This window comes from Lycorma delicatula, chromosome 8 (assembly GCF_047948215.1).
Source record: "Lycorma delicatula isolate Av1 chromosome 8, ASM4794821v1, whole genome shotgun sequence".
Classification (NCBI taxonomy): domain Eukaryota; kingdom Metazoa; phylum Arthropoda; class Insecta; order Hemiptera; family Fulgoridae; genus Lycorma; species Lycorma delicatula.
The window spans coordinates 88,451,072-88,477,411 of record NC_134462.1 but is presented as its reverse complement, the minus strand read 5'-3'; the positions used below and the strand labels follow the sequence as shown (position 1 = coordinate 88,477,411).

The 26,340-nt window shown below is 27.9% G+C and overlaps 2 protein-coding genes across 2 annotated transcripts in view; one reads left to right on the top strand and one right to left on the bottom strand.

The window, feature by feature from the left end:
* Nucleotides 1-4,174, bottom strand: part of Evi5 (ecotropic viral integration site 5) — a 517,609-nt gene extending 513,435 nt beyond the window's left edge. The window contains exon 1 of the mRNA XM_075372336.1: nucleotides 3,911-4,174. The gene's annotated coding sequence lies outside the window, so the exon portion shown is untranslated. The remainder of the gene's footprint in view (nucleotides 1-3,910) is intronic.
* Nucleotides 4,175-4,554: 380 nt separating this feature from the next.
* LOC142328655 (peptidyl-prolyl cis-trans isomerase NIMA-interacting 1-like) lies at nucleotides 4,555-26,340 on the top strand. The gene is made up of 3 exons (XM_075372553.1): nucleotides 4,555-4,693; nucleotides 19,418-19,621; nucleotides 22,920-26,340. The coding sequence occupies exons 1-3, from the start codon at nucleotides 4,639-4,641 to the stop codon at nucleotides 23,138-23,140; spliced, it is 480 nt and encodes a 159-aa protein (XP_075228668.1). The 5' UTR covers nucleotides 4,555-4,638; the 3' UTR covers nucleotides 23,141-26,340.

The following is a 26,340-nucleotide window of genomic DNA, read 5'->3' as shown; positions in this document are numbered from 1 at the left end:
CAGAAAATCTCACGACATGCTGGTGTGTGTGTTAGTAATTCATCGTTTTTTTAAATTACTGAACCAGATAAAATCTATTAAAGATAAAATATAAATTTTCTTGTATTATTCTTTTGTTTGTAAGATCAATATTCTTCTATTATTTTGATTAAATTTCTCAAAAATAGTTTATTAAATCCACAACTTTCAGTTTGTTCACTGATTGGAGCAACAAAAAATTTATTATTCATCAATTTATTCATAACATATCACCAAAAAAAGGAACATGTAGCATAAAAGAAAATCAAAAACTTGAATATGTTATAATGCATACAATCCATTTTTAATAGAAAACAGTTATTTTAATATATTAAATGTGCACTATTTTTTTTAAATTAAATTGACTGAGCTGAGCTAACCAAACAGTGATAAAAATAAGTTATGCATTCCGATAGAGATGTCTCACGATCAGCTTAAAATTAGCAATCATAGAAAGTTCAATGAAATAAATGGTGTGTATTATTTCCTGACTATTAGCTTATTACTCCTCTATGATAATATTACTAATTTTTTCAAATAACATAAACAATTCTGTAATATAAAGTTATCAATTTCAGTAACTCACCAGTTTCCCTGAGTGTAATGAATAATAAACATTACAACATATAAAGTATATCAAATGTCTAGAAAAAATTTGTTACTATACGGTAAACGTAAGAGTCTTCATACTTTCACACATATCAAACAAACATAAACTAGTAACAAAAGACATTTTAATTGAGCTGCACTCTTTTCCGTATCCACCCGGGTCTCAGTCTTCCCTTTATGAATATCATATTTCTAATTATTGGCATCAATTATCAACAACCTAATGGACTATTAAATGTATAAAGAATTCCTGAGATACCATATAATAAAAAACAAGGGTAGTTCAAAGAAGTAAATCTATGATTTAAATACATAATACATAAGAAGGGAACTAATCTGAAGCCTTCTATGACACATAAAACAGTGAAAATACTGTTAACATTTCAAGACAAGGGGTAGATTAACTCCCCTGCTTTACATTATCTATTCCAGGTTTTTTATACTCACAATTTGTTAAAAGCACTTTCAATGTAAAAATGAGGCATTGATAAATTGTTTTCTTTGAGAACAATGATGTTCATTTCACAATTCTATGTATAAAAAGGTGAATATTTCACTGGTAAAAATAAACTCTACCAATATGGTGGGCTTGGCCAGACTCCGTGGCACGAATGGTAGCGTCTCGGCCTTTCACCCAGAGGTCCCAGGTTCGAATCCCGGTAGGGCATGGCATTTTCACACACGCTACAAAGCATTCATCTCATCCTCTGAAGCATGCTTAACAGTGGACCCGGAAGTTAAAAAAAAAAAATGGTGGGCTTGCACATGGTTTTAGAAAGAGTTATTTTGTTCAAAGAAGAAATGACAGGAAAACCACTTTGCTCCTAGCCTTTCCTAATAAGACTGGCATGGGTAATTTGTATGATTGAGAACAACTACCGCTTACACTAAGATTTCTCAGAAATGATATCTGATACTTTTACATTAGTCCTATATACCAGTGATTAGGGAAGTTAATATATTACAACAGAATAAGTAAATAATGAACATCAAATATAATATTATTTAATACAGTGGTATAATTTTTTTAGTAATTTGAAAACAGTAAAAACCAGTCATGTTGTATTCAGAACAACCCATTATTTAAAATTAATTTTTGCAATCTGTTCAATTTCATGACAAAAAAACTCATACCAAAAAGTGAGTTTGTATATTTAATGAAAGACAATAACTTAATAATAACAGAACATTTATTAATAAGAGTTTCAAAGTTTTTATATCATTATAAATTCACGTGTAAAGGATTTTAATCAATAAGACAAAAATAAAATTTTATTATTAGTAAAGCCACATAAGTAGTATAATTCAATAAAATTTTAACCTTGTAATTAGCTAACCTAATCCGACAATAGTCAAGGTAAGCACCTATAAATACCATCAGTATCAGAGTGCATAAATACCTGTAACATCAGACAATAATCAGAAAAATTAAAAATTATCTAATAGCAATTCCATAATTTAATTAATACACCACAAAAAATTAATAATACTGAAACATAATATTTTTAATGCAAATATTTTAAATGAAATCAACAAAAAAAATCCACAAAATAATGAGAAAATAAAAATCTAATAAGATAGATTAAAAAAAATCTAAAACTTCAGGAATATAACAGAGCTAACTACGATTTATTGGATGTAACAGGAATTTTTTTTTTAATCAGCTGATATTAATAAAATCTTGCAACAGAAGTAATACATGAAACTATGAAATGATATTATTTGTACAAGAGAATGGAATATTGTAAATAAGCAGCTTAGCAAACTGCATCCTGGCAGCAGAATATACTAAAATTAATTATCTTTTTTTTTTAAATTTACTTTCCCAAGTACTTTTGCACAGAACTAAGCTACATTTAAATCACACAGAAAAAAAATTGTAGTAAATGTTGGAAACTCGTAATATATACGATTATTAACCAGTGATATGTTTGTGTCATACTCAACCTAATAACAACTTTATGAATATAGATAGACATATCAAGTAAGTCACTCTACAAATTTTAAATTGGGATAAAAATATAGGCAAATAAGTATAATAATTCTATTATAAATAATATGGAGAAGAATATCTCCATTAATACTTCAAAAACAATAAATAGTTAATGAATTTTTCAATACTTATTGTAAAATCCATATTTGCTTTTAACCAAAACAAATTACACTATTTTAACCAGGTTATACTGAATGGAAAACCTATTACTCCTTCATTATGATTTATAAATGAGGTATCATTTATTTTACAACATTTCAAATGTAAAATTGTAAAAAAGTTACTTGTATAATTTTTTTTAATTTTAATGTCTATTTCACAGCATATTTTATTCTCACAGCTGCAAGCATTTTCACAGAATTATTGAAAAATAATTATTTTAAAAAATGTTAAAATTTAATTGAATTAAAAACAGTTCATATAATTTGTGTATAACATAATGAGAATACATCTGAAATGACTGTATATTTACCCTGCATGATATCCTATTCATTACAAAGTACATAAATAATATGAAATGCTCAAAAATTTCAAAAATATATTAAACCTGAAAAGATGAAAACAACCTATGTAAACAATAATACTAAACACACTTTTGTTTATAACAATTTCAGATGTACATCATTCTTACAAAGTAGCAATTGCACATGATGTGCAATGTAAAATAACATTTATCTACATAAATAAATTTAAATAAAATCAAACGGTAAAGTCTATCCACATTCATAACTGACAAATTAATACTGGTGACCTAACCTCATCAATTTATATAACCTCAAAAACTGGCATTTTATTTTTTTATTAATCCAATTGAAACATCACATTACAGACAAGACAATTAATATCTTAAGATATTTTATTTCAGAACTGATAAATGAAAAGGATAAATCAATGTCTACATTCAAAAACTACATCCACAATCGGCTAAGTCAAATTTTAAGACAATGTATCCTTCTATCTATTACAAGCATTATATCAAATACAAACGCCACTAAGAAACTTAAAATAACCTCATTATAATGAAAGAAGCCTAATGACAGTTGTTATTGTGGATAATATAGTAATAATGTAACTATTTGTTACATCATCTACTACAGCACAGTGGAAATAAAATCCTACGATTAGAAGTGGGGTAAGAACATGTAATTCTACGTTATTTATAATAGTACACTTTATAATTGTACATAATACTTTATAATAGTATACTTAAGTAAATGTACTACACAGACAAAAGACCAATACGTCCTTTGCCGAACTGGCATATTATATCACCATACAATCCCAACATACCTGTATTAAGTCACAAACGTTAAAACTCTGCAAGAATAATATTCAACCCTTAGTTGAGTGTCCATCAATCGGAAATTATAAATTAACCACACTTTAAGTCATCGCAAATGAACTAGAGTAACATATTAGCATAACCACTCCCACTCCGAACAGCTGATTGTAAACATTCTCAAGACATCAAAAGACCCTACCACATGCCAAATAGACATTACTTTCAGATTCGTCAATGCAACGATGTATGTTACTTGAGGAATTCTTGGAACGTTTGTCTTCAGTTTTGAACTAAGCCAATAGAAGTTCTCGTTTTAAATAAGGTCTACTATGCTACCTAGATTTTTCATACTTCATATCACATCATAATTTAAAAAAAAATTATTTGCTTAATTTGAAATAGTGTTTATAATCTGGCTTATAGAATGCATATTCAATAAATAATATACTTTGGATACAAATATATTTTACTATATAATTTATACAATTGTATTATTATATGTTGTAACCTAGTTCATACGAAAATTTTCAAACTTCACCTTAATTAAATTTCAATTTTTTTTTTTAGAGTTTTATATAAATATTGGAATTATGTAGTAACGGGATCTTTAAAAATCTCAATATATAATTTACTCGTTTAAATGGACGCTTTACCCAGTGCTAACTTGACTACCGTTACCTGTTCGTTCTTGTTTGGAGTCTGCGTTGTTACGTTATATTCCACTCAGAATTAAAATATGGCGGATGAGGAATTGCCTGCGGGTTGGGAAAAGCGATTGAGCCGATCAACTGGTGTGTTTTCTTTGATATTATATTGAAATATTCTTTTTTTTTTTTACTTTTTTCTTTTTTTTTGAAATTGAGTTTCCTATTCGTTTGATGCTCGAATGAGCTAGGCACAGTTCCATTACTTCGAATATGGTGCTAGATCAATAAACGGGCATGCATGTTTATTAGTTTAAAATGTTTATTTTTCTCTTCATGAACTAATAAAATGTTTAAGTTATATTATCCGGTTCCATTGGTGTTATTATTTGTAGGGTGGCTGTTGCCATTTTAATTTTCGATTTTTGTGACTGCGAGATGGGTGTAAATGATTAGTATTGTACTTCTAAAATATATTCTGGATTTAAATCTTTCGTCGTTGAAGTGTAATTGTTTCTGGTTTTTATTAATCTCTCGGATGTACAGTTTTATTTTCTTCTTTTGGTTTGTTATATTTTTTTCATTGAAGTTGAAGGTGTTAAATTGTTGCTGTTGAAAATTTTATAAAAGTTTGAAACTGCTGTTTAATTGCATAATGGAATGCTCACAATGATAAATAGATCTTAACACGAACAATTTAAAAGATTCGTATTGAAGTTTATGATGCCCGATTTTAAACTCGAATCAAAGAAAATTTGTTAAAAATTAATATGGGATTGTAGTATATGAGGGGTTGAAAGAATATCAATATTTTTTTTCTAAAATCACTTGAAAATAGCTAATGCATAGTCCACTGCAGTATGACATGAGGTCATAAGTCTTAGTAATTAACAACCACATTACATCTGTAATAGTTAACTTTTCAGTTCTTTGTCGGACTTTCTCATCAATTTATAATTGTGATTTTAATGTGCAGTAATCTATTCTCCCATGAAGATTTCCCCCCCACATTACTGATAAACCAGTTTCATTATAATTTGAGTATTCTAGAAATTTTTCTGTATCTTGTTCGACTTTCATCATATTGATAAAATTACATCTACAGGAGCTTGCTTAACTGCACCACTCTGAATCATCTTATGTTAATCATGACTTGATAGCATTAACTTGTGCAGTATTTATCAACCTGTATATTTTCCTTTAAAATTACAATTTTGTCATGCTTGAAAAACATAATTTTGTAGTAATGCAGCTGTAGGGGAGGGTTATTGTATTTTCCCCTTAATTTCCATAAATAATTTTTGTGTAATAAAATTTTTGACCCTCTTTATGGTATTGATTTATTGATAATTATGGCTAGTAGGGTTTAATAATATGACATGGGCGATTTTTTTTTTTTTTTAAGACATGAAGCTGCTAAATAAAAAGTATGTGCATACTCTATGCAGTTTGTTCTCCCATTTCGTGCTTCTTCAAAATCATTTGATAATTGTCATCTCTTGTGTTCATAAAGCTTTAACTGTGGTTGCTTTTGAAGTGTTTAATACAGATATTTCAAGTACACTGGTAAGTATGCATGCAATAAATCAGAATCAAGAGAGCTCCCCCCATAATGTTGGTTTTGTTTTATTTTCTGAATGGTAAACATGCTATAAACATTGATGGTATTTAAAAATCATGACTTGTCTATTTTTTTAGAGGTCTATTGATGTAATGTTGATATGCATCTCCATCTTTTGCATAGTATCAGTCAACAATGGAATACACTGTTGATGGGAGTCAACAGTCTACAGAATATTCCACTGGATGGCAACTAGAACTAGAAATCTTATTTAATAATTCACAAACCGATTTTATTTAGCATGTATACTTTTGTACACCAAAATCAGGTTATATACCAAAATGAGTGATGCATTTGGTATAAACGCCAATTTTTTTATTTAATCCAGTATTTATTTTAACTGCATTCTAATAACTAATTTTTAAAATTTTCTATTGCATTAAGTGCAGTATTTGACATCTTCAAAACATAAATATTTATTTAAATAAAATAATTTGTGCCACAGGATTTTTTAACCAAAAATAACTAGATTCTATCAATTTCCACTCAGTCTACCAGGTCACTCGCTGAAAATTATTAATCTTAAACTAACTAAATTAGTTTGGGGCCTTACAAGAGAAAATACATTCCACGAAGAAATATTTAAAATCACAATTACATTACTTATTACAGAAAAAAAAAATTAAATTCATACTGAAATAAAACTCATTTTATTTCACGTAAGCAAAAAGTTAAACGTTTGCTTAAGACAAATTTGTACACTAAATAAAAAAAATAGTATTCACTAATTTAAATGCCAAATAATGTTAAAATTGTAAAAAATTATGAGATTTAGTTTCATTATCAAAGAATTGAATACAAAAAATTATTATTTTCTTTAGTCAGAAACTGTAAACAGAAACAGTTATTCAACTGTTAGGTTGGTATTCTGAATAATTTTTAGATAAAAACTTTTGATTAATATGTAGCAAAAAATATTAAATATTTGTTCATAACAAACATAGCTAAAGGTTTTTAAAATTTTGATTTATAATTGCCTAGCATTATATATTATTATTATTTCGGTTCTTCAGAAAAAAACACTTTAGAAGAAAATTATGTATGGAACTGTAAATAATTTCACACATTCTTGGAAATTTGAATCACTTTTAGTTTGTATAAAATGTTTACATTGAACAAGATGACCTATAATATTCTGCACATTGTTCAGTATGGTGTACATGTATGTCCTGTAGTTTTGATTTTGTCATTTTGCTTTGATAAATGTAACATAAGCTTCAGGAAATGCAGTGTGTTACGTTTGTGTATTCAGCTGTGGTAAATTTAGGATAAAACAGACACTAATTCAGATAAGTAAATCTTACTTGATTTTCTAGCCTTCAAAGATTTTGATGAGAATCTTTATTAAGGATGTTTGATAACAGAGGTTTTTGGTAAGGAGAATTTTGTATTGTTGGAAGTACCACAATCTCTGAACTTATAAAAACAAATGTTCATAACATTATTAATACCAGCTCTAGCATTTTCTGGTAAACTTTCTCACAAACCAAATTTTGTTGTAAAAAATTTAAATAAGATTTATTTAAAAGAATGAGTAATTGTTGTAATTAAAACAGTGAGCTTCTTTAATTGTTCATTTATAAAACGTTTCAGTTATTACTCCCCCACATCCTGGTCCCAGATTTTTAAATGAAAAATAGCATTCTGGCTGGTGTTTTCTTTTCAATGAACTAAGTATATTTATTTACAGTCATTTTTGTTCTTGACTTTATTATCTAACATCGCAATTTTAATTAAAAAAGAAAAGTAATATGAGAATCATTATTTTATTCTTGTAATAAATCTTATTTCATTTTTTATTTATTTATATGCTTTTATATCATTGGCTATTTATACGTTTTTGTGTACATTTTTCTATCCTCAGCCATCTTCCTGATTCTGTGTTTTTCCTTGTTTTTTGGTGATATTCTGTATTTGTGTTTTACCTATACCTCTTTTTCTTCGTGGTTTATTTGAAACTAATGCTTTTAACGGTCAAGGCAAATCCAGCAGGAACCAGGACCATGACAGTAGGTGAAATGTGATTTTTCTTCATGCACTGATGACATAAATTTTAGTGAACTTAAGAGATTTTGAAATCATGTTTCAGTCATTCCAGTGAAACTGTCTTCCTTCACGTATTGTCATAGACTGTAGGCTAAAATATTAATTTTATTGTGAAAATGTAAGATTTGTACTCTTCAATCAAGAGATTTAAAAAATCACTTCAAATAACATCTTTAAGCACCTAGGATTTTCTGGATCACCTGTTAGCCATTAATTTTATTTTGAAGCAAATATCATTACTATAAAATTTTATTAATAAAATGTGTGGAAGCATTCTGTTGCAGGTAGAATAAATACTTTTTATTTATTATTAAACATTAAATGACACATTGATAGATATGTAATTTAGGTATAATGTTATCTACATATTTATTACGTTATAAGTGCACTTTTAAAATCTGCCATGAATTGGATTAAAGAACATTTAAGAATAAAGTTCTCTTATATTACAATTGAATTTTGTTGGTAAATACCTCTTCTGTGATGACATTACATATATTCCTTAAATTTTTCTCTTAGATTGAAACATGTAATCAACCGTAGTATAAACATAGTATGATTTAAATCCACTTATAACTTGTTTACTCTTACGAAGTAAAGGAAGTATTGTGATAGCGAAAAATTTTGGTTTGAAGATTTCACCGGAAATATCAGCTTTGGCGTAATGTATGTATGTACGTACGTACATGCATACATACATCTGTATCTTGCATAACCCAAAAACAATTAGCCATAGGATGTTAAAATTTTGGATTTAGGACTGTTGTAAAATCTAGTTCTGCACCTCCCCTTTTGATTGAAATCGACTAAGTGTCCAATAAAGCCCAAAATCCAAAAAAAAAATTGTATTTTGGACTTTTTCTTAATTGCAGTAATAAGCCCTCAATGAGGGCATAATTAAGAAATGAGATCCAAAATCTGTCGAGTTTGTTAATGGACAAAATCAGACCATGGGGGTGGAAAGAAGAGCTTTTTTAAAAAAAAATTATCACTAACTTTCTTATTAAGTAAAATATCGAATTTGTTTAAAGTTTGTACTATTCTTTAGATAAGGGCCTAAAACCTAAAAAAAAATCATACCTCCTTTAATAGGCATAGTATCAAATCGGTTTAAAGTGGTCTCAGTCCTCTAAACATTACCTGAAACAATTTTTGATATGTTTCAACCAAAATGTTGCTGGAACTGTAAGAAGATGGGGCTTGTCATATGATAAACATGTGAAACCTTTTTTTCACATGCAGCCATTGTTGTATTGAGTAAATTTGAAATTTTTCTTAACTTTAAGATGGAAATCTTTTTTATCCCCTACTTAGCACCAGTGAAATCCACCTCCACCTTCCAACTTACCAAAAGGGATTTTTTAAAAGATTAAATTTCATTTCATTCTTCTGATCAATGAAAAAATATAATTTCAATATACATTACACAGTAATATTAATGAATATAATATCCAGTATATTTATGTTAAATGTTGGTTTACATCGATATACCGGGGTATAATCAGAAGTGTTATAACGCAATTACTTTCTTTCCATTATATTAATAATTATAACATATTTCTTTGCAGTTCCAATAATGATTGATATATTAGGTTTTTATTTTGTTCGGTCATTCTTGGAAAAAAAGTTTATTTATTGTTTGTTATTAGTGATTGTTAAAGGTGTAATATTGTTCATCACTCAATAGCTAGTCATAAAATATTTATTTTAGTGGCAAAAACATTTTTTTAATGTTGTTTTTACAGATTATGTGAGCCTTTATCTTAAAACACACTTTTAACATGAATATCCATAATACACTCTTCTTCAAAATATGCTTTGTGGAAAAATAAGTATGTTTTTCCACACACAATAAAACAGACTTGTCTGTTGTATAATAAATTTTATTCACTTTTTATTTTAGATTGATGTATATCAGAAGTATATATTTATCGTAATGTGCTATTCAAAAGTTGTTTTTTGTTCAGCATTAACCTTCAAATTAAATTTTAAATAAAATGTCATGAAATTTACCTTTATTATGTAATTCTGTTTTTTCCTTCTTTATTTTTAACAAAAAGATTTACCTTAGAAATTTCTAAATAATCTGTTTCAGTTTATTGTTAATCAGTAATTTAGCTGTAATTTTTAACAGTACAGAACTTTTGTTACACTTAATCTCTAGCTAAAAATTTGTAGTAATATTCTGCTGCAACAGATTTGAATTAATTGATGAAACAATTTCCTTAGCAACAACAATTAAAGTTATCCTGCTCTTTCTTACTTATCTTCAGACAGTGACACAATAATAGTTGTAAATTAGTTAGTCGTTTAATTGTTCCTTTCAAATATTAGAAAACTATGAAAACCTGTACAAAAATATGGATTATTCATGATATCTTTATATTTTTTAAATAGCTACTTTTATATTTGAAAATTAATGTTACAAAATATGAACCTTAGAAATTGATTCCATTTGCAATGAATTCCATGATAAGCATTCCTTAAGGTAGGGCAATAAGTTTTTAGAATTATCATTAATATTTCAATAATGCAAGGGGCTATTTTTTAAGTAAGTTTCATTTTTTAATACAAACAAAGCTAGTAACGATATTGTCAAAAATCTTTTTTTATTTCGCCTAGCATTTTATGCTACGTTTCCACATAGTTACCTTGTTGGTTTAAACATTTATCCTAGCGTTATACTAAATTGTTTTTGCCCACATCATAGAAATTAGTCACCTGTGATGACAACCAGTCTTCAATCATTGTTTTTGCTTTTTCATTGGTGTCCAACCACCAACCACTGAGAAACTCCATGTTGCGGGACAGGTGGTAATCACTCAGCACAAGGTCCGAGCTGTACAGTGGGTGGTCTCCATTATCCATAAGATCTGATTAACTATAGTGTTTGAGCAGCAGAATGAGGTCATGCAACAACAAAGCTCCAGATGACAGTAGGCCTAGTTGCTTTTCTGTATGGTACACTAAAGCTTCATCAAGGTCTTGCAGTACACAGCTGAGTTTATTGCTGTCCCTTTGAGGATAAAATCAACTAATAGCACATCATGTCTATTCCAAAACACACATGTTGACATTGTCTGTTTGGCTTTCACTTTGACTGGAGATGTTGTTTCACCATTTCATTGATTGCCGCTTTGATGTTGGGAATGATACAAGTAACCAACCCATGTCTAATATCCTGTGGTGTGGTCCAAAAGTTCATCTCCCTTTACACTGTATCGGGTCAAAATGTTAAAGCACTAGCCATTCTCCTGTTTTGAGTATTTTTCAGAAAGCAGCCTTTTTTGAACTGCAAAATTTCAGAGACGATTCTAAATAGCACTTTGTGGGGAATATCAGTGACGAAGTGGAAATCTTGAATCACCAATGTTCCTGAATTTTTGCGTCAACTTCGAGCATCAAATTGTCTGTGATTACAGATCAGCCTAATTGCGGTTCTTCATGGACATTGTCCTGCTCGTTCTTGAACTGTCTTACCCATTTATGCATTTTGCTTACAGTCATTGAATTAGACCCGTAAACCTTACATAACGTCCCATGAATGACCATTGCCAAAATGTTCCTTGCAGTTAAAAATTGAATCAAACCATATTTCACAATTGGTGGTATGCTGAATTATTTGAAACTTTTCAACCTGACAATATAAACTGTACACAGTGATGCTATGACTGCAAATGGTGTCTGTATTTGCATAAGGCATCTTGGGAGCCAGGGCAGATGTGCATCCTGACAGCTACACAAAATTAACTATTTCTAATGCATTTTCTTAACATAATAATATAATGTATGTATGAAAAGTTTTTGATCTTGTGCTGTAAATTTGAATATAGAAGTCCTGCATGGGTGCACTAGTGTTCACAATTTTGGTGGGCCTCATGAATACCCCTATCAAACAGAACATCAGTAGAACCATTCAGTCTCCAGCAGTATACTGTAGTGTAACTGAAATTTGTATGTCACAATTAATGTTCAGAGACCATTGAACTTAAGGTGACAATTGGAGTGTATGCCAATGAATCTAAAATGATAAATTAATGTGTGGTTTTAAAATTACATTTAAGAATTGTTATACTTCAGTTGAAATTACCCTCATTCTGCCAGACCAGAATCATTGTTTGATATTGGTAGAGATAGAAAATTTCAGAAATCTTGAGCCAAGAATTAAGTTTGATTCCTCACTTTTGCCACGAGTGCCTGCAAAATTTATTCCGTGGATACCGACATAAGAAAAAAAGAATTATGGACTGGAAGTCCCCCAGGACAAATTACAAACAACCCAGTAATGTTCAAAACGGTCACTAATGAGGATGAGTTATGGAGTTATAGTTATGATCTTGTCAAAGCCTGAGGAGCCATGAGCCAAGAAAGTGCCTGAAGTTTGTGCTGTTTTTTTTTTTTTGCTGGCACAAAAAAAATTAATGTTTGGAGGGTTTTCACTAGGTTGGAATTTTTTGACATTGATATGTTACAAAAAGACCAGATGGTGAACAAAGAGCATTATTTGGAAATTCTAAATCACTTACATAACTTAGTGATATTGAAGCTGCATGATTAGTGGAAGAGTGATGTTTGGGTGCTTCATCACAATGCAAATGTTCATTCATCATAACGTATCCAGCAATTTCTAATGAATCATGGAATTTTATAACTTTGTCGACCCCTTAAAGTCCCATCCAGGCTCCCTACAATTTATGGTTGTTCCCAAAATTGAAAAATCCTCTAATATGATTAAGATTTGAAGATGTAAAGGATGTGACAAAACAGCTGTTATTTTTTCAGAAGAAAGAATACAAGTAGAGATTTCAGAATAGGAGTATATTTGGGAAAAACTTGTGGCTTCCAAAGGAGTATTTTTTTTTTTAACCTTCAGGACCACCATTAGGCATTGCTTCAGAGGATGAGATGAATGATTTGTAGTGTGTGAAAATGCCATACTTGACCAGGATTCGAACCTGGACCTCCAGATGAAAGGTCGAGACAATATACGTAATATTTAAGGACGGACATCTTTTAATTACAAATGATAAATAAATTGTGATAGATTAGTAACTGAATGATTTAACATAAAAATTATACAGGTGCTCAACTTAAAAGAGGCTCTGTAAATTAGTTTAGTCAATAAATAATAGTTTATTATTTACAAACACATAATTTACAAAAGGTGTTGAAAATTACTTCTATGCACTTGTCAACACGTTTGACCTTGTTCCTGGCTACTCTTGTTAGCTATATCCTGTCTATTTCCTGGATGGCTTGGTAATGTTTGTCTTCAATTCCTGCAGAGTGTATGGATTGCTCCTATAAACAATTTTTTTTAAATAACCCCACAGAAAGAAGTGCAGATTAGTCAAATCAGAGGATCTTTGTGACCACAGTCCTTGAGAAATTATTTTTTCACAGAACAAATCCTGTCACATCTCCATAGTAGATCAAACTCTATGCCAATTGTGCTGTTGCTACCCATTAGTTACGCTCATCTTCTAGCAGTGAACTGTAGGATAATTTCTTAGTAGGTGACAGTATCTACAGGTTTTCAAAAAACAAGGGTTCTATTATTCGTTGTCTTGAATACTCTACACTGCCTCTCCATACATTTATTTTTTGTGACTGAAGGGGAAATTCAAAGAAAATGTGTGGGTTTCTAGTACTCCAGATCTGGCAGTTCTGAGAAAATACCCACCAGATTGAAACCACTCTGCGGAAAACACTGGATCTGAAATGCCAATGTTGCCCCTAATGAATTTCTTGAACCATTGAAAATAATCAATATTATAATAATAATATTTAGCATAATCAGTATTATTTAGCTGATGGAAAACCTGCATTCGATATGAATAACATTTCAGCATTCTCTTCACTGTAGTTTAGGCTGAACCTAGTGAAATGTTCTTTTCCTGGCTTAGTCTCTCCACAGTTTTATGAGGAGATCTTGTAACTGTCTTTGTAATGTTCTATATACCATGAGTCATTGATCTACGTCAGGCATGTTTCTGGTATAACACCAAATTTGTTTCATGAAATTTTTTAACTAACTTTTGAATAATACTTTTTACTGCTGCTTCCTTTTAAAATTTCTCTTTGATCTTTCCAACACACTACATGAGATTTCGTCTCTAAACAAGTTTCCATTACAAATACACATTCTTCAACAGTTAGCTGCATTTTAATAAACAACACGCAACTACACAACCTTGTTCAAAAGCCAATCCTTGACAGGCCGGCAATACTCAAATGTGTAGAAAATAATGTGTAAAAAACAGTCCTTCCCACTCCAGCTTCAGTCGTACCAACATCTTTCACATTATTTTATCCATCTCGCACCAATATATGCATTGAAACAAAAATATGCATTTCATATAAACTACCGATTGACGGAACCTCATTTAAGTTGAATACCTTATATTAAAAAAATTTCCAAATAAAGTAAACAATATTGTAATTTATGAAAAAATATTAGTATGAAGTATGTAACAAAAACACTTGACATTATTAATTAAAGCAACCAGGCAGAACATAACGTGTTGACTTCACATAATGATTTGCTTTTACTTTAGAAGAAGCGAAAATGTGTTAAGATTATCACTAAATAACACACAATGCATAGCTGTTACAGTTTATTTATTTTTATCAGAGTTACATGTCTAACTGTTCATGAATAGCTAGATATGTAACTCTGCTGGAGATTTATTTATGAGAAACTATAGAGATCTCATTCAGAGTAGATAATTCATGCTTATTAGATAACAAATTGAAGGCAGTATTATTAATTATTATAGAGTTGACTGATGTAATACATTCCTATTCTGTCAGTAGTAATAATCGTTGTGGTAGAAATAATGCATACACTTTTCCTATCTCTAATCTTATAAAATGACTGTATTCCTTAAGTTCAGCAGTTGATCCTGTCTTAATGAAATAATAACCAGTAATATGTATGTTCAAATCTAATTAAAGTATCTATACCTTATACCGTAAAAGGACTGATCTTGTCTTATTGGTAACAGCAGCTTGATACAGTAGCAAAGTACATCTTTTTGATCCTGAATACCCAGCAGTATCACAGAATGTGCTCACTATATATGTATGTATATATATATATCTGCCCAATCAATTGTTTTCTAATAAGTGAAAATACAGGTGATTATTTTAATAGTTGTTTGCCTCCATTTATGTAGTATCATATGGTGTGTATGAAAAAATAATTAATTTATTATAATGAAATCTTTGTTAATGTTGTGATAAATGTATGTTTAATTTATGGAACAATAGCTGCATGAAAAAAATCAAGTTTGAAATTCAGAAACAGTAGAAAATATATCACAAAAAGTTATAGGGTGCACAATATAAAATACCGTATCGTACATTAATCTTTTCAATATAAGTAAGCTTCTTGTCATTCATGGCATTTCTGATGGATCATTACAAATTGTCACGATTATTCATTTTTCTTATTCATATAATAGTTAGCATAATCATCATTAGCAATTTATTTAGATCTTAATCATAGCAATTCAGATACTTGGTGCTCTCTGCCACCATCAGTTCTTGTAGACATAATTATACGTTTTATTTTAAAGGAATTAAATATCTAAGTTCAAATAGCTTGTTTTAGATAAATATAAAACTGACTTCATTGGACCAAGCAGTTAATATTATGTTAGTAACTGCTTCTGGTATATTTGTTGGGAATTTTTTTGTGAAATTAACTATAGTTTCTTTTTTTATATTATACTTTTGTCACGAAATCGTTAATTTTTTTAACAAAGAATTCAAATTTTTCATATTGGATCTTATTTGCATATAAAACTCCTCAACGACATTCTTTATCTTTGATTGTGATGGGATTAAAGGAAATGAAACAAAATAATGCAAATTTTTTATCCCAGATAAAATTCATTCAAGATGATATAAATAGGTAACTGTTTGATGTTGAATAATATTGCTGCCATACTACTGAACGGAGGTAATACAGATGCTTTTAGATGAATTTTTCAAAATTCATGTTTCTCACATTTCCAAACTTCCTTGTAGAATGAGTAGTTTATTTATTACGAATAAATGTGACTACAGTTTACTGTAATGCAAGTCAAAAGTGACAACTGTTATTGTCCTCAAAATTTATTGCAGAATGTTCACTATGTAGGAGTATCAACATTTTGTGAAGTTATTCACTAAATTAATTACGTTTAGTACAAAAAGTCAATGTTTTATAACTCAGATTTTATGATTAATGACTTAACTTGCTGCAAAAACAGAACATTTAAATATAGTTTAAACAAATACTGTACTGACTAGTTAACAAAACTACTATCCTTTAATTATTTAAATAATTGTTTTGTAGAGCGTAATATAGACATACTCCATTTTTCCCTTTATTTTTATTTTTTTCATTGAAAGAAATAATTTAAAGACATTACAATCATTTAGAAATTACTGTTATTAAATAATTATCTATGTGGTAAAAATTTATTATAAATAATCCCGATTCATAATATTTTTTTATTTCAGTATTTGTTAGCAGCATAATTATAATAACTGTTTTTACTTAAAAATGTATTAAAATACTGAAGGAGGTAAAAATTTTTAAAAAAGCAGCAGTGCTTCTGTATATTTTTATTAAAACATGGAGATTTAATAAATTCTACAACTTTCAATGATAAAACTGTTATAAATTTGAAAAAGTAAGCTAACTTGAAGATATAAGAACATCATGATTAAGATTATTAATCAACAAGAGTTATTGTTTATAACTTGCAACTGATGGTTTTTTAGGTAGATTTCATTAGAAAGCCACCTATTGTAATGGGTACCATGATTTGACTTCCGGAAAATTTTGACATATCTTCACGTTTCACAACCCCAGACCTCCAAAACCACCATCAGTTAAAAAGTTTATACATATATTTATATTTATAAATATATTTCACTTTCTTGTGGACACAATAACTGCTGTAATTTTCCGCCAATCACTTTTAAATTGATACATAAAATATAACAATCCAAAATATTGGTTGAGTTTGTTAATGGGCAAAATCAGACCATGGTGGTGGAAATGGGGGCTTTTTCAAAAAAAAAAATATTGCTATAACTCTCTTAAGTAAAATATCAAATTTGTTTAAAGTTCATACTATTCTTTACATAAGGGCCTAAAACTTATCTAAGTAAAGTTTTCTGATATCTCCAACCATTGGCTAGGGGGTGGAAAAAATGGGGTTACGAAGACAAAAGAAAATCATACCTCCTTTAATAGCACAGTATCAAATCTGAAGTGGTTGTTAGTCCTCTAAACATTACCTAAAACTTCTATCTGAAACAATTTTTAATATGATATCAACCCTTACGGCAAGGGATGACCAAAATGTTGTTGGAATTGTAAGAAGATGGGGCTTGTCGTATGCTAAATGTGTAAAACTTTTTTTCACATGCAATCATTGTATTGAGTAAATTTAAAGTTTTTCTTAACTTTAAGGTGGAAATCTTTATTATCCCCCTACTTAGCACTAATGAAATCTACCTGCTGGCATGTCGAAAGGGATTTGTTAATACATGAACATTTTTACATGTCTACTCATTAATTTATTTTCTCATTACAATTGCTACATGTAAATCTTTGAATACTTTGTGAAGGCCAGAGGAAAAATAGTATGTTTTGAAGTTAAAATATTATACAAAGAAACTAATCTTTAGAGTTTACTTAAAATTGATATTTTATTCTCAGTGTATAAGTCATAATTAGAAATAAATAAAACTAGAGTGGTTTGGTTTTTTAGTTAGACAAAGAGATATCTTTTAACAGGTGAAAAATATGGCATCCAGATTAAAAATAAAATAAATAGCTTTTCTCTTTAGTAGAATGGTAGCATATCAATCTTTCATACTAGTCAGACATTGCATTTTTCATACATTACAAAACTTCCACTCGATAATATTTCCATGCACAAGCTTAAAAAGCTTATTTGGTAGTTTACCAAAAATAAATTAGGTTTTAAGATTACTTGTTGCTTATTCAATAAAATTGCTCATAAAAATGTTTAATTCATGAGTATATAATTGAGATGGAATAATTTGATTAACATCATGAAACAACATTAAAAAATAAATATACTTAGGCATGTTGGACACACATTTACCATCTAATACAAAGAACACTTACAAGTATTACACAAAAAATTCATCTTGATAAATCATGATTCAGAGGCAACACACAAAATATTAATTTTTAACATAGTAAATTTTTGAAATACAACAAACACAATACAGAAGAAATATACTGCACGATTACTTACTAAGATGTGTTTTATCAGATATGACAGGTGTAATTAACAAAGTCATCCCTTTAACACTACTTAAGTAGAAGTTTAATAAATAGTAATTTTAAAAAGGTCTAGTAAGAAGCACACAATTTCATGCTGTTAAAAGTTTATGGTTTCTTTAAAAAATAAAATTGGTAGTAGTAACTTACATTTTTATCATGGCTGCATGGATCAGTTTCACAAAATTTCAGAAACATACTCGGCTTATCAAAAAAAAGTATTCAGATTAAAATTATATAACAATAATACACTTTTGCTTTATTTTTATTATATTGTGGCCAAATCATTGTGTCTTTTCTTTTGGATGTTCTTACATCATTAATTTTCAATTAACTTAGTTTCAGAATATTCAAATTTTAGTTATGTATTCTTCCATAATTACTAAATAAATAAGTTGCTAGTTATTTGTTCCACACACTTAGAGCATGGTTATACACTATTATATAAAAATAATCTTGAATAATTGTTATGACCTGATGAAAAATTATACTTTTCATCATTGTTCATTAGTTAATCGTGTTTTGGCAGTTATTTAATCTTTGGTCAAAAATTTCTAAAATTTAATAATTCATAAGCAGTGTGATATTGTCTCAAGTGCATTCTCTAATTTTACATGAAAAACAATTATTTAACTATGCCACTATCTGGTGAAGGGTGCCTTTTGATATTTCTCTAATAAGTTCTATGAAAAATAATGTTGTGTGTTCATAAGAGCCATTATAAACTGGTACTATTTGCTATTGTAGCATAGCCGCAGTCTGTCAGCAATGGACTATGAAATTACTAAAAATCCTATTCTATTGTATGCATCTAAATATATCTTCATAAAAGTGGTACTGCATATTTTATATTATTAAGGTAAAATAATGCATTCTTTTATCTTTGCAGGCCAACATTATTATTTAAATATATATACTAAGGACAGTCAATGGGATAGACCAGATAAACCAGCTGAGCCAGTTTCAAGCAGCGGTCCAGAACAAGTTCAATGCAGTCATTTGTTGGTTAAACATGAAGAATCCAGACGGCCGTCCTCATGGCGAGAGGAAAAAATAACACGATCAAAAGCTGAAGCTCTTGAGCTGATTAAATGTATGATAGAATATTGATATAATTAAAAATGTTATTTCTCATACATTATGATAAAATTTGATTTAAAAAATTGATATAACTTATATAGTATTATGTGGTATATGAAATTGATCCATATACTAAGAGAATTTTTTTTGTTTTGGTAAATCTCTTACTATATCATACATTCATTATACCTGCTTAGAGCTCATTTATATGTGATGCATATCCTCATTCTATAAGCACATTTTGAGAAATTTTTCTTTTGATACTCTGTGTTTACAACCTGTAGATTTGTTCCAGTATTTGTCCACTATTCACTCTGCTTTTCTTTTCATCTTATATGTTTCACAGTTAACATCCATAATGTTTTTAATATATGCTAATCTGAGCCTTCCATTTGTTTCTTTTCTCTTTAACTCTTCCTTCAATCATTAATTTAATCAATTCTTAATGGCTCAGAGTGTCTCCAACAAGTTCAACCCTTCTGTACTTAATTTTTAATTTTATCTTCAACATTTTACAATAATATCACATTTCAAAACTGTTAAATCTGTTTCTTCTCTTAAGACTCATTGTCCAAGACTTACATCCATATAGAACAATACTTATATGAAACTTTTTAAAATGTTTGAAGATTGATTCCATTATTGTGAGTATTCTCCTCTTCTTATTAAATGCTTTTAGGGAAATTAATTTTGTTTTTTATTTCACTCTCACTCCTACTGTCTTTGGTTTTTTTAATCCCGAAGTATATAATTAATGTTTATTCGCTTCCTGAAGTTTCTGTCATCATTTAACTTAAGAACTTAATTTCTTCTACATACCATAACTTTTGTTTTAGCAATGTATATCTTCATATTCCATTCCTCACTTGATATATCCTTTGTATATAGAAAAATATTTAGGTTTTGTTTATTTTCTGCCATCACAATAATATTATCAGCAAAGTGAAGCGAGACTATTTTTTCATAATGTATCCCTTAAAATAATGATAAGATTTCACACATCCCCTGTAATAAGAAGCATTCCTCATTTTTTTGTTAATATTATTACTTAGCTAGAGCTATCACATTTATTTTTTTTTATTTTTTCAATAAAAGGTAAATATTGGCATCTAGTTTATCAGTTAATTATCACCTTCAAATGAAATAGTTGTTGAAGTTTTCTTTATTTTTTTTGCGAATTCATGAAATACAGACTTATTTTTTAAGAGTAGAATACTTTATTTAATAAGGTAGTTGCAGTATTTTATTTGAAGTGCTTAAGGGGAGCAGGCACCTTTTATCTTAATAATGTTAAATTTGACAATTTCAAGTTCCTTTTTCTCACCTTGTAGAAACACTGCAGCTTTGAAATTTTTCCCACATTTAAATATAACTTTATTACACCTGCTGACAGTTTTTCTTACTACTAAACTAAAATTCAAATTTTTTTTTTAAATTTGTTTGTATACCTTTTTTAATCAGTTTTCTTTTAATTGTTAGCCTCATTATCTTAAAATTGAAAAGGTTTACATGTCAAAAGTTAGTAGCTGTACTAATATACTACATAGATCCTCAGAAAATTTCATCCCTCCAAGTTGTAAATGGTTCTCATGAAAAGGGAACATAAAGTTTAAAAAAACTGATTTCCGGTAAACGTACATTTAAATCAGCCTATCTGATCCCTGCACCATATCATATGCAGCCTATCTCATATGTTACATCATAACCATATATAAGCAACCTATTTTATATGGTGCATCCTTACACCATATGAGTGTATCAGGATTTTTCTCTTTATTTTCATCATCCCTTCTCTTTAATTTCGTATTGGCCTTTTTATACATGAATGTAACTTCTTTTTCTGTTTTATTACTTAAATTTCATCAATGTCTACTAAACCGATCAAAGTATTTCACCCCCAATTCAATACCAAAAAATTTAAAATCATTAATTCTTCCAGCAGTAGTCTCATTAAAAGTAACAACACTGTCATATACACCTAAGAGTTTCTAAACTACCAAAATCATTTTTTGGGACCCTACTCGAAATGATATTGTTAAAGATTCATGCAAATATTTAGAAACAACAAAGGATCTGCCAAATCTTTAAACCATAGGCTTAACAGCTACAGGAAATATAAATGGCAGGTGGTGTACTAGTTTTTTTATGAGAATAATTTGCACCTGTATTTTTGCTTTATTATACTTATACCAAGTTTTTCTTTCGCTAGGGTATAGTTGAAATAAAGAAAAGTGAGTAAAGTCTCAGTATTATATTCGAAGCAGCAGCTTTGACACCTAAAAAAATATGAGTTTTTTTGGGCATGAGTTAATTCATATAAAATGTAAACTATCAAAAAAATAGCAAAAACTGAAAATGGATTTTTTCAACCAAAATTGCCCTGTCTGCTCCCCTTAAAGATGTAAATAAAAACAAAACTAATATGTCATAAAATGTTGTAAATTATAGTTTACATAATACAAGATATGAAGACACAAATATTAAATATAAATGAGATAATATTGAATGCAAATATGGAACTAAGAACAAATTTCTTTTTAAATAATATATTGTGTTTAGGATCAAGCAATAATTAACTTGATATTTCATTTTTTTAATATAAAATATTCCTTTTCTTTTTCCTGTTCACTTTTTTCTTTTTGCTTTTCAGTAAAAAAAATTTTGTATGGTAATACTGTTGTCTTCCCTGTAACATTGTGATAAAAAAATTTGGTTATATTATGTATATGTGCATGTTGATAAAGGAGCTTCATAAAAGCCTCTAAAAAGCATAAAGTTTTTTTTAATGTTTAGTTAAATTTATATTTCTCTGAATTCTAAAAATAATGTACCTACTTGGTATACTGGTTGAAATGTAAACTATTTAAACTTAGTGCCAAATTTGAGCAACACAGACTATTAGTAATAGTTACATTGGTCAAATCACTTTTTCATTTTAGTATGTCACTTTTAATAATTTTAAATTATTAGATAGGAATATTTTTATAGAAATAATTTTTTAATAAAAAAATAAATTTATTAATATTTTATTGATAGAAATATTTTTTTAGATTGAAATATTTTTTTGTGTTTTGCAATAATTTTAAATTATTAAAAGTGACGCTTTTAAATTATGTTTTAGAGCAATTTGTATCCAGTCAAACATAATTTTCTGAAACAAAAGTAAATTATGTCACTTTATAATTTAAAATTATTAATAGTTGACATACTACAATAAAAACGTGAATATAATTTTAAATTAGTTATATATTTAGTATTAAACATTTCACTACATTAGGGCATTTTTTTTAATGAATGATTTTATGTTACAGCTTATAGAGAACAAATTGTATCTGGTCAAGCATCATTTGCTGAATTAGCACAAAAATATTCCGATTGTAGTTCAGCAAAACGTGGTGGGGATTTAGGTCCATTTGGACAAGGAGCTATGCAGAAACCGTTTGAACAAGCTGCATTCGCGTTAAAAATTGGTGAATTAAGTGAACCGGTTCATACAGATTCAGGAATTCATATTATTTTGCGTACTGCATAGACTTATACTATATATTTATGTATATTTTTTTAAATCTCTTCATAACATTACTTTCTTTTTAATTTGAAAAATTAGCAAATTAATTTTTGTTAATCTATATTTTTTTAATTATAAAAATAATGCCAATTATAATATTAGAACACCATATCTTAAATTATAATTATTCTATTCTCATTGTTATTAATTTTTTCTGTAAAATGTAAAAGTAAATGATACTGCAGTGCTTGTCTTCACACAGTAATTTAAAGCCCTTCCATTTTATGCTCAGTGTTATTTTGTAGCTAATTTAATAGTAACATTTTACAAATATTGTTAAAAATTCATTGTAAAAAAATACTTTTAGCTTACTTATTTTGTTATGTATATTATATTTAAACATTTAGACGTGTAATGAAGAAGTTATATAGATAGTCTTATATCCAAATACTACTGATGATTTTTTTTTTAGAATGCTGATTAAGTATATATTTAACTTTAAGGTTGTGATAAAAAAAAAATTGTTTTATTATCTGTATATATGTATAATTTATTTAAAACATTAAAATAATTTTTTAGTTTATGATGGCTGAATTTTGTTAAACCTCTTATGTAAAAGAGAAAGATACCATAAATAACTGGATAATTTTTATTTTCCATAAATTAATTACTAGGTAAAATTCAAGTAATAAAGCGAAATATTAATAGGTTTAAAATAGTAATAGGTTCGTTGAATACTCTCTGGCATTTGATTTTTATTTGGTTAATTTTTCATTATATATGGAATATGTCATATATATATCCTATATATAATCACAGTTTCATTCTCAATAATAGTTTATAAACAATTTTATTCCCAATTGCTATTGCTTTTCTCTGTAAAAAAAAGAATATATATATTTTATGAGTATGTGTTATGAGGCTGAGGCTTAAATTGACCTTAGCACTATACCATTAGATAATGTTGTTACCATGTGCTAATAGTTAGCACCAAGAGGCATAAACTTTGTAACTCTTGCAAGCAGTGATTTAAAATGTTTTACGGAAGTTTGGTGTTAACAGACTTTTATATACAGAATAATTTTACTTTGTGTTATCCAAGGTACCTTCAACAATTAAAGTTACTGATATCTAATAGTGGAATTAAAGAAATTGTACAAGATAAAAAGAAAAATACTACCATATAAAAAGCTCATAAGCTTCTTACTTTTCATTTATGTAAGCTTCCAATATTGAAACAATCAGTACGCAATTCTTAAATGGTATTCCATGTTTGCCAACTTTCCCATTTTTTTTTTCTAAATATTTGTAAGATTTAATATTTTGATAGTAAAGATCACCTCTTACAACCTGATGTTTCCTGAACACCTAAAACAGCTCAGAGAATATAGCATTCTGGAAATTGAAGTGTTAGCACATTCAAATGCCAGCAGCAAGAGCAACGTAATGACTGATGTAAAATAACCAGAAGCATTTAAGTAACTTATTTCCAGTTACATTTTTACTTAAAGGCATTCACAAGAAGTTTCAAATTTTAATCCTAGAAATTTTAGGAAATTGTAAGTTTTTATCTTAATGCCAACAACTTATTGAAGATTTAAGTATTCTATCGTTTCTAGCATCAGATTATATATTTTTTTTTTTTTTTTACTTTATTTTTATTATGCCTAAAATTAATTTTTAAAATGCAGAGTTCATTTTTTTTGGTCAGTTTAAGATTGAAAATCTAATTTTAATGTTTTGAGAATGTTATATAATATTTACTAATTAAGCGAGTTTACATCATAGGAACTTTTTAATTAATAAACTATCACGTGAATTGATTTAATTATTTATCATTAAATAACACTGATATATTTATTGCTTATAAATAAAAAAAAATGCAGATGTATTCTAATAATATATTTAATATAAACAATGATTTTTCACATCGGTAGAAAATTAAGTTTATTTAAAAAATTATAAATGTAAGCAATAAAAATAACTATCTTAATATTTAATTTTTGTAGGTTGAGTTTCTCTCAAGAAGTTTGCAGAATTGACAACCAGACCTCATATACTGCCTACTTTTAATGGTTTAATTGTCTGCAACACTATTTCTTATAAACAAAATTTTCTAACAGGTTTTTTAAGGGTTGTAATCCATTACAAAGACATGGCATTTAAAAATATGAAATCAATTTATTGTGTGAAATTTTGAATGTGAACTAAATATTTTTAAATGAAATATAACTGTAATCGGGGCTTAATCTGTATTTATTTCTAAGAGAATAAATAAATCGATTAGTTTAAAATTGTTTTGTCATTTATTTTCAAATGTTGCTTGAATGAAATATTACATTTATTTGTTTGAATGAAATATTCTAGCTTGATATTTTGTTGATCAGCATTCTAAAAAGTTTGGCAGTAAATTAATTGTGATAATGAACAGATGTTTAAGATTATATACAGACTGTATGGGTGTAAATTCAGCATAATGTAAAGCATTTTTATTATGAATTTTTGCTATAAATTTATTTATTTAATTATAATTATTATAAAAATAAAAGAAACCTGAAATTGAAGGGACATTAGTTCAGCCGATAAAATTTCTAGTTTAAATGATATTTCAGAAGTATAAATTAGAATTTATTAGACTTAAATTATCTTAAACATCTATAATATGAAAATATGAATACTATTTATCTATTAATTTTAACAATTAAAATGTATGTGTACGACTAACTACTTTATATTATATATTTTATTAAATGACTGGAGAAAGGATTTGTTACCATTGAATTAATGTATAAGACTATCTATCTATTCATTTATTTTAATCTTGTCCAATTTCAATATTTCATTGTACTTTATAATTATTTTATTAATAGTTAAGAGTTTTTCATTTTAAAGCTTTCATTCTGTTTATTTATTTAACAGACTATATTGTAAGATTTGATACACTTATAATAAAATTAACCAAATTAATTTTTTCTTAAGTATTTATTTTTTTATTAAAATATTTAAGATTAAATTCTATGGATAGATACTGTTAATAATTAAGATAAATTAATTAATATATTTGCTTATTATTTTAAGCTTATACAAGAGAAATTTTTGTATAAATTAATACTTTTGTTTTTATTTATTATTTTAAAAAAAAATTCAATTTAATGTTTATTAATTAATAAATATTAATGAGTTCTGCATATTCTCAAAATAGACTGCTGTTATAGACAAAAAAA

Coding starts and splice junctions, on each gene's coding strand:
- LOC142328655 (XM_075372553.1), top strand. CDS start 4,639: ATGGCGGATGAGGAATTGCCTGCGGGTTGGGAAAAGCGATTGAGCCGA. Junction 4,694..19,417: donor GCGATTGAGCCGATCAACTG/GTGTGTTTTCTT, acceptor TTATCTTTGCAG/GCCAACATTATTATTTAAAT. Junction 19,622..22,919: donor AGCTCTTGAGCTGATTAAAT/GTATGATAGAAT, acceptor TTTATGTTACAG/CTTATAGAGAACAAATTGTA.